The following is a 10188-nucleotide window of genomic DNA, read 5'->3' as shown; positions in this document are numbered from 1 at the left end:
CACTGGGCAGCCTGTTCCAGTGCTCCGTCACCTCACTGTAAAGAAGTTCTTGCTCACATTTGTGCAGAACTTCCTATGCTGCAGTTTCCAGCCGTTTCCCCTTGTCCTGTCTCCACTCACCACTGAAAACAGTCTGGCCTCGCCATTCTGCCCCCCACACCTTAGATATTTATAGACTTGTCTTTTCACAGTACTTCCATGCTACAAGCACAATGCTTTGTGGTAGACTGGTTGCTAAAATCTCATACAGCTCACACATGTGAGAGAAGCCTTCCCTTTATTTCGCATGATCCACTGAGCCATTACTCCTTGAAGAGGCCATTTTTTTTTTCTTTTCTTTTTTTCCCCTGAGCCTTTTAATCATTAACAAAATGTCTCCTGGATACAAGCTCTGGTTTGCCATAGCAGTTTGAAGATGCATCTATTAAGCACTTCCAAAACCAACGTTTTTGAATTCAACATTTAAATGTGTTAATAACGGCATAAATCACTCAAAATGTTCTCAAAATTGTTCTGACTTGTTAAGATTGAAATGGTGGCCAGTCAGCAAGTGCAGCCTTATGGCTTCCTTTAATGTGTTTTTTATTTGGTAATGTCTGAGTCATTTTCTTGTCACCGAGACAATTTGATGATTTGATTGAGTTGACATGGCAATGGAAAAAGCAACAAATAAAGAGCCTGGATAGGCTTCTAGTGACAGAAATCTGTACTTGAAGCAACCAGGGAAATGTTTGCAAGGCTGAGGAGCTGTCTTCAGCTTCCATGGCAAATCTACTTGAACATGCTTGGCATTCAAACAGCAACCATGGGCAGAAATTTTATTCTCATCACCTGACTATTTGGCCCTTAGGTTACACTGGGAGCAGAACAGATCTGCGTGAACCCTTGGAGAGGCTGCATGAGGCATTGTGCCAGTCCCCTATTCAGACAGGAGAAATAACGTTTCCCATGCCTTTAGGAAACCTAACTCTCTAGGCCTGTGCTGGGTTGAAGATACCAACCAATTCTTTCTGTCTGTGAGATTATCTGCAGCCACAAAGTAGCCTCATAGAAGTTGTTGCTATGTAAAGAATTGTTTTTCACTAGGAGTGGAAATTTAAGCGATATTTTGCTATTCTGAGCAACCACAACCAGAACTTTGAAGTGCAGACCACCAAGTGCTCCTTCTTCATTTTGCCCTTGTTTTTCTGTTCATGGGTACAGATACACAGAAGTTTTAATGCTTTCCAAAAAATCAACAGACAAACAGCAGATCAAGATCATCTCTGATGTAACTACACTGAGGCGAGTGGACTTGCAACAGAAGAAAAATCTCAAGATTTTCAAAATGACTGGACATCCCTTGATGAATAACCTTCCTACTCCCTTCTAACTGCTAACAGTGCAATAAAAAAGAGGCTCTACTGTGAGTGTAAAGATAGAGTCAGAGGGCAGATTTCAGTATTTGGGATGATGGTCTGCTAAAAGCCATGCTACAATAATGACCCTGGCAACAAAATCGTATTTCTTTTTCAGGGGGACTATTACTCAGTACTGCTTGCTTTAGAAAGGATTTTCTCCCTAAGTGTAACACTAGTATTTCACAGGTTCTTCTGCCTGTGAAAGGTACCTGTTGTACACCATTTTTCTCAAATGAAGCCAAGCTGATCCTCTGTTAGTTCTCACTGACTGTCTTCCAGGCTGGAAGACAGCCCAGGTCCTTCTGTAACTTCTCACACTCCACTGATGCATGTATGCATCATACACAGCGAGCATGGGGACCCTGCTTGGTATTTCTTTCTGGCCAGCACTAGGCAGCTCCTTGTTCATTCCACGATGCTTTGTTTTGTTTATGAATAGTCATCACAAAGGATACAGCTCACTCTATGCTCTTAAAAAAGACCTAGCAAAAGCATTTGGATTTAAAAAGCAGACTCAGTCCAAGTGCTTTTGCTGAACCTTTGCCTACCAATGTCACATTGTCTATGTTAAGTCAGATTCTGCATAATATTCACCTGCTTGCTCCAGTTATGCAGCACACTTGGAGTTGAAAAATGAATATATATTAACAATAATGAAAGGAAATATAGTTTATTCCTTTTGCAGTTTGACTGACAGTCAGTATTTCAGATCTAAAGTTTGTAAACCTCAGACTTTTTGCTGCTCTGTAGCAGCAAGAATGTTGACTGAATGAAATCTAACACTGGAAACTAATATCACAGTATTCCCCTGAAGAGCTTAAAGTAAATGAAAATAGTAGAATACTATCAATATGTAGTAGCCTGTACTGGCAGCTGGTGAGATTGGATGGAATTGCATATACAACAGCATATGGTATTTTTGTTACCAAACTCAAAAAAAAAAAACAAAAAAAAAAAAACCAAAAAACCAAAACATCCATACCAAAAAGACTGAAGGTGGTTTGTAGCTGGTTTGTAGCTATGAATATTCTTTGTGTAGAACACTCCGAACATTCATTGAAGCAGCAATTTAATGAGAGGTCTTACTGGCACTATTGACAACTGGCTGTAGTATGTAGGGAAGACCGTGCCTACTCCGTGCCTGAAAGATGGCAAATCACAGAATCACAGAATCATAAGAGCTGGAAGGGACCTCTGGAGATCATCCAGTCCAGCCCACAGCTAAAGCAGGTTCCCTCCAGAGGGTTGCACAGGAAAACATCCAGGCAAGGTTTGAATATCTCCAGAGGAGACTCCACAACCTCTATGGACAGCTTGTTCTGGTGCTCTGTCACCCACAAAGTAAATGTTCAGATGGAATTTCCTGTGTTCCAGTTCATTCCCATTGCCCTTTGTTCTGTTGCTGGGCACCACTGAAAATAGCCTGGCCCCACCTCTGTGACTCCCACCCATTAGATATTTATAAGCAGTGATAAGATTCTCCCTCTGTCTTCTTCTCCCCAGGCTGAACAGCCCCAGGTCTCTCAGCCTTTCCTTATACCGGAGATGCTCCAGGCCCCTCATAATCTTTGTAGCCCTCTGCTGGACTCTCTCCAATAGTTCCCTGTCTTTCTTGAACTGAGGAGCCCTGAACTGGACACAATACTCCACATGTGTCCCCAGCAGGACAGAGCAGAGGGGGAGGATCATTTCCCTTGACCGGCTGGCCACAATCTTGTTAATGTATCCCAGGATTCCATTGGCCTTCTTGGTCACAAGAGCACACTGCTGGTTCATGATTCATTCGCAAGAAGATGCTGGTTTAGGGAGGCTGGAAAGAGGATGCTGCTTTCAAATATACAATGTAGTGGTTTTGTCTATAAGATACTAAACTGTTGACGACTTACTCAGATTAACTGATGTCAAGTGCAGAATTAGTTTTATCAGGCATACCGTTTCCTTGGTTTTTGTTCTGCTTCCCCTCACAGGGTGTCAACACAGCAGTGCAAAGTGTGGATAAAGGCAGAAATGCCAAGGCTAAAAGGCAGACTGATCCTGATGTTCTTTTTGAAGGTCATTCTGCTGCTTCCAACAGTCTGCTGCTTTCAAAAAATGCAAAGTTTGTCTGTGCCTTGAGCTTCCATTTGGACAAGTTCATCTTAACTCTCAACTTGATGCGATATCTCTACACTGTGATCTTAAATTTCTGACAAGGTCACTGTGAAAAATTTATTAAAGGTCCTGCAGAAGAAGCCAAATGTTCAAGTAATTGTTGACCAGAACAGAGAAGAGTGTCTGTACCTGACCTACTCTGTGTTTCAGCCTCAGTCAAGTAGGAGAGAAAAAATGTACCCTCTCACTAGGGTGCACTGATCTTGAGTAACCGCAGGGAAAAGCTGGGAGACAGGAAAAGCAAGCAGGTGAAAGTCATGGTGGTCATTAGTCAAAAATATATAAAACAAGGACTGATCAGCACTGATAACTATCAAGAGTTCAAACTGAGAGCAAGAGCTTCCCTTAATGGAGAGAGTTGCAGAATGATCTTTCACCTTACATAGACTAATTTGGCACTGCCCAGTGCCAGAAGTTCTATAGCTTTGTATTTTTGCATTTTATTTAAGAAAGCATATTTTAAAATCACAGCTTGCTTTATTAATGTTTTTAAGCAGCTATTTCATATTTCTTCCAAAAGTGAACTAGTAGTAAACTCAGCTTGTTATTCCTCCACGACCTCAACATTTAATTCATGTTTTGGTTTCAGGTTTCTCCAACCTACTTTGTAATTTTTACCACCAATTTAGAGGCTTGTTCTGTATTGACTTTGCCTCCCATTGAGTTATTTTTTTGCCTGCCATATTTAATTCACTGATTAGTAGTTTTAATGTTTTAAATCACAAAGGATATCTAAATACTATGTAGGAAATGAAAGTTTTAAAAGTAGTTTTGGGCTTTATAAACATAAGCGTGGGAGGCAAATTTAATGGAAACTTAGCTAAGAGACTGAAAGAATCCCTGATGCCAGCAGAATTCCTTCTTTCAGTGTAACACTGCAATAAAAAAGACGAGCCAAACTCTGATGCAGAGGGGAGAGTTCAAGAGCTTTATAAAATTTTATTTTAAATTTTGTTTTTCCTTTAAGGCCTAATTCCTTCCTCACTAAGAAAAAATACTGCAGTAATTCCTTTGAATGTGTACCATCGACTGCGGCTTTGTTCAATTGCAAATTTTCCCTGCAAGTTAGCTTTTTAGGCACTGTGGAGACAAAGCTCTTAAACTGCAGGGTACAAAGGGTGAAATTAATACTTGGCATACGGCTACTTACTTCTTGGAGTTACTGAGAAGATACCTGGGACCAAAAAGGTCTTTTCTCTAAAGTCTTTCTCTTGGAATTCAGGCGGAGCCATCACCAAGATGTCTTAAAGTCAGTGAAGATGTGCATTTTTTCCCCATTTCTGTGGGCAAGGAAATTCTTTTGTCCTTACCCTGGAGAAATATGGATGTGACAGAAAAGCTAGATCCAGCTCAGGCAGCAGTGATTAGTTAGTGCAAGAAGCAGGTTTAGAACTGACTATAGCAAAGAAGGAGCCTCAAGATGGGAGTGAAGCTTCAGGAAGAGACTGTGCTGGAGGCTCATAGAGAATGAAGCTGGAAAACTGTGGACTGAAATGAGGAAGAGGAATATTCCCAAAAGATATTCTGGACAGTTTCCTTATTGCTATTGCTTCCTGCACATACACAAGCAGATGTTTGCCAAAGCAAGATACAGAGCAGTGGTCTCTCCAACTTGACTCTTTTGGATGCCAAGTGAGGTCTGAATCTTCTGGTAAGCCCCAGAACTGACAACCATGTAATAAAAAGCTCTTGAGGAAAACTCCACTAAATCCCAGTCATTTAGTGTCTGGGTTATAGTCCGGAAAGATCACATCTTTACTCGCCATAAGCAGACATCTGCAAATTTACACATGCAAAAGGCCCAAGTTTCTCCTCCCCTAATCAGTATAACCAGTCAATCTTTTCTTAACAGATCAAGAATCCTTCAAAGTCTTTTTTTCTCAGTATCTTACTTTCAGAAACCATTTACACATTCTTCAGGAGAACATCTGTGTAAGTATATATGTACTGCTTTTTTTCCCCCCACATTTGCTTTTAATTTACCACATTCTGTCTGCTTTATAGTGAAAAAAGAATATCTCTATTTGGATAGAATACTCTTCCCATTCTCTCTTCTCCCTTCTTAAATTTTCTATCTAAAGCAAGCAGTTGTAGTTTTCTTCCTACTTAAAACTCTAGTGAATCCCCTCAAGTAAGTATTTATCCCTTTCTACTTCTACAATTTCCTTTTTTTTCAGTGGCAAATGACCAGAGGTGATGTCAGTTCTGCTACTAGCACAGCTGTTGGTGGCATAGGATGCACTGCATGCTAATCATGTGAAGATTTACTCAGCTTCTTGGAGGGTTTATGAAGCTACAACTGAAAGCTGTGCTCAAATAGACTGTTTGAACCTTGCCTGTTTTTCTCCACAGTATGCTGCAGTTTTCTACTATAATGCTCAGAATAATGTTATTCATTTTCATTATCTTACTAGAACCTCACATCCCACTTATTTCATGCATAGCTATGAAGACATTCACATTGACTCAATCATAACAATATCTAAATGGCTACACTTAATTAGTATCCATTAGGTATGGAAATTTTAAGCTGTGCTTTCTAATACACCCTCGTGTGGATTTGCAAAAATGAAATTTCCTACATTACTGGGTTGCCCAACTGCCAGAATCTTTGAAAGCTTCTAAGCATCTCTGTTCATTGTGGATAACTCAATAAACTAGCACCTCCTACTTTAATCTTTCTTCCATGTATTTCAAAGTAATATTGATTCCACACTTTTTTTCCTGTGAAAAATATTATAATTATCTTAGTAAGATTATTCCTGTCTCTCCCATCAAGAAAGACATTTATTTTGGAAGGGTGCTGATATACAAAAGGGCTCAATGAAATCAAGGCTTAACATACTGCAGAGCTTTGAGTCTTTCAGTTAGTACCCTTTCATAGCGGAAGAAAAACCAGTTTGTTTTAACTTTTTCGTCTTTTACAATTTCTAATCTAATTTCAAAACATCATAATTGCTTGAAAGTGAAACCCTAAGACTGAGCTTTTGTTGCTATTTATGTACCACAAACAACACTGACAAAAGTATTCATATTCAAGATGAAAACGTGATCAGCCGTCTATGTGATACACAGAAACCTCCTTGGATGCTTGACTGAAAGAGAAATGCTGCACTTGATGCATACTTACCTTTGTATCCCAGAATGGCTACGGTAATTGTTAACAGGGCACATAAAATGTATAACAAGATGATGGAAAACTTCAGCGCCCAGTTATTTTTACACTTGGTACATTGAGTCCCCTCCTGAATACCTGCAAAAGAAAAGACGAACAATTTTAAAACAACAGCAAAAGACACATTGCTGGTTTCATCTCCGTATTTTTTTTCTTCCATGTTCCAACAAACGAAATATTTATGTTATCAGATGAGAAATGGGTGCCTCTCTGCCTATTCTGCCAGGATAACCTCCATTGTGGAAGTTCCATTGTGGTTAAAGCATCAGCTTATTGATACAGCCACTTTGGGGTTTTAGGCTGTGCAAGAGAAGGAGGTTCTGCTTCACTGGAAAAACTGGGGCTTTCCTGGGAGACAGGATCATTTTCTGACTCTGCTACCAAGTCTGTGGTGAGCTTTGGAAGCCAAATATTTATCACTATATCCTCTGTCAGGATGCTGCCATAGCAGTTCTTTCTCAGCGTTCAGGCAACCTACAGAGACAACAGTAGATACTCTGGAAGGAAGAAGAGACAGAAATAAAAAAATAACATTGTGAAAGCACGGTAAGAGTACAGGACCTGCCTTACAAGCACTACTGCAAATGCAGACTGTGTGAAAGCTTTCTTTCCATAATGAGAGAGAGATTTTTTAATTTTTGATTCGGAGTGCACCATTTTCAAACAGAACAAGGACTGCAGTGCTAGTAAAGCCAGTGGCAGATACATACCAGCAGAGAAATGATGCTGAATTTTCCCTTGTAGACATGTTTAAGATAAAGGGCCACAAAAACAGAAAACAAACCCTTATTATTTTAAATTCAAGCTTTTTTTTTTTTTTTTTTTTTTTTTTTGCAGAATGTTTTAATATCTTTGAGTCTCTCTCTTTTTTTGGTGTGCTCCTCAGGAACAGCTTGAAGGTTTTGGGAGCATTGACTAAGATACAAAGAAATTCAGGAGAAATGTGATCATGTAAAAATATGCAAACTGGGCCACTGCACTGAACTGAATGAACTGGATTTATCCCTCCTTCCGATGTGCATTAGTAGGTCGGGATAAACGCAGCTTTCAGCGTCTGACAAAATATGCATTTCTTTGATACTTTACTGTATTTGTGTACTATTAGGGGAGTCCCACAGGAAAGCTTTAAGCTCTAATAAATTCTATGTACCAGATTACTTAACTAATCAAGATTTGTTCTGTAGCTTTTTATGAACAACTTATATTTCCCCTGAGGCCTAGCCCACAGCTGATCTTACTTTTCCCAACTCATGACCTTCTGCAGAGTCGTTTTTTGCTTTTATTTTATAAGAGAAAAACACAGGTCTCTTCCCCTGGGGTCACCAAGGCCTGGTGACTGATGCAGCATGTTAAGTCAACTGTATTTCTCTTTCCAAGAACTGCAGTCTAGTGACTTCCTCAGGCCCATTGTAAGAGAAGGAGGGATTACCAAACTGGAGCAACTCAGGAAGAGGATTTATACGAAGTTTACAGCTAGCACATACACTAGCCATGCACAAGACAGAAATGTGTATCTCATAGGTCAACAGAACAACCTTCTTTCCACATTATCTCATTTTTCCCAGTCTTTTCAGCTAGGATGCCACATTCTATTATTACATGATGCATATAATGCCATTGGTTTGGGATACCTTATGTTTAGCATGAGATCAGTTGTGAATAACCAGTTCTTTTTTTCAGGAACAGCAGAAGAAAACGATTTGTAAGTGTAAGCCCTGGAAGTGAAAGGAAAGGAGCTGGTACAGAGTTGGGCATCTGAAGAGCCCATTTATTGGTGCTTGGACTTGGAAGACTGGTAATACCTGCACCACAAAAGAAAAAAAGTGAAGAGTCCATAATCTGGTTGCCACATTTGGTTATAGACCATGGTGTGAGGGTTGGTTTTCTTTTTCTGCTTGATAGCTGCAAGGGATTTACAAGTGGGGAAGTTCTGCTTGCTGAAAAAGCTGAAGGAAGAGAGCAATTTTGTAAAGTTTTGTAGTATTTACTTGGAGACTTAAGTTATTTCACAGTGGGAGCTCATGGTGTCTGGAGCACCATTTCGCTGCCGTTAACTAGTATTAATGGGCTCACTGAGGGCTCTGTACTGTGTGTTTAACATAAGGTTCCTCCTCAGAAGCATTTAAAACTTAGATTCCAGAACTCTAAGACTCTGAACATTTCACATGTCAAAAAAACACTGGAGGCCTGGGGCACAGAGCACATCACATTTACCTTCTATGCTGTACAGACAACAGAAATCTTGCTCCCTACTATTTTAATGTTAATGGAAGCAGAATCAAATCCATGACTGGGAAGACTGACAGACTGTGGAGGTACAAAGCCTAGAGAAGGGTAAGAAATATAAACAAAACATTTGACAGTGACTGCACATAGAAAAGTATCACTTGATTGCAGTCTCATATTAAGATTACTCATTTTATAACATGAGCTGCTTTCTGTCATTGTATTCCAACTTCCTGGGTAGTGTAATGAGCTGAAATGCTGCTGATGTCATTGGAAGTACTGCAGTCCAGCATCATGTATCATGTATGCTCCAATACATCACAAAGATCTTGTTTCATTTGTCTTAGTCCTCTCTACCGCTGGTTCAATAAAACAGCACTTTGGCTTTAAGAACTTTTACTTTCAGCATATTTCAAACAGACATCAGAACACCCGAACAAAAGCCAGAGCTTTCCATCCCTCAACAATCCGGCACTGCTGGTATCAGTAACATAAACACGGTGTAATAATGTGATCATACAGATGAGAGCGAGTCCATTAACTAATCTGGGCTGGAGCTGTGCATGCCTGCCAGTGATTCCCCCCACAGCCTCATTGAGCATGCTGCAGGTCCAGGATGCAGTGAAACACCAGAGAGATCTAACAGACTCTGCTGTTCTTCTTTCACTAGAGATGAGCACAGTAAAGTCTTTCAGAATCATTAAATGTGCTCTTTATTGCAAATACATAGCCCTTAACTCTGCTAGCACCGGCTGGATTCCCAGCCTACTAAGCATATAAAAATTATTCAAGATAGAGGTGCTTTGAAGGAAAGGTGGAAGACCATTTTGATGTCTTTTTGTGCAGTCCTACAATAGTGGCAATGAGCAAAGGTAAAAGCCAGCAATACAGCCCTCTCCATATAGTGATGAATTATTATGCAATCAGGACTGCATAACCCCTCCAAGCAAAGAATCTGGCTTCAACTTTCCCTGTTGTTCTTCCCTGCTCCCTGTTTTAGGACCAGTCCCAAAGACTGTTTTGATAGAGGAGAAACATTTAGTCAGTGCTCTAAGGACACTCCTTCTTATTGAAAGGTTGGTCTGAAAAACATGATAGCCAAAGTAGTAGGCAAGAAAAGATGGGAGATGATTTCAAATGCTCACTGTGATTACACAAAACCTATCAAGTTGGCATAAAATTACACAGGATTATCACAAAAGCACAAAGTCAGGACTTGAAGGAATCCATGCCTGG

At 40.0% G+C, this 10188-nt stretch overlaps 1 protein-coding gene across 1 annotated transcript in view; it reads right to left on the bottom strand.

Moving 5' to 3' along the window:
• The window catches only part of COLEC12 (collectin subfamily member 12), a 93579-nt gene that overhangs the window by 14168 nt on the left and 69223 nt on the right, over positions 1 to 10188 (bottom strand). The window contains exon 3 of the mRNA XM_042869908.1: positions 6682 to 6804. Coding sequence (XP_042725842.1) covers positions 6682 to 6804 — 123 coding nt within the window. The remainder of the gene's footprint in view (positions 1 to 6681; positions 6805 to 10188) is intronic.

This window comes from Lagopus leucura, unplaced genomic scaffold, assembly GCF_019238085.1.
Source record: "Lagopus leucura isolate 7727_CA_CO unplaced genomic scaffold, USGS_WTPT01 Super-Scaffold_100002, whole genome shotgun sequence".
Classification (NCBI taxonomy): domain Eukaryota; kingdom Metazoa; phylum Chordata; class Aves; order Galliformes; family Phasianidae; genus Lagopus; species Lagopus leucura.
The sequence above is the reverse complement of the archived record's forward strand: the minus strand, read 5'-3'. Positions and strand labels throughout refer to the sequence as shown.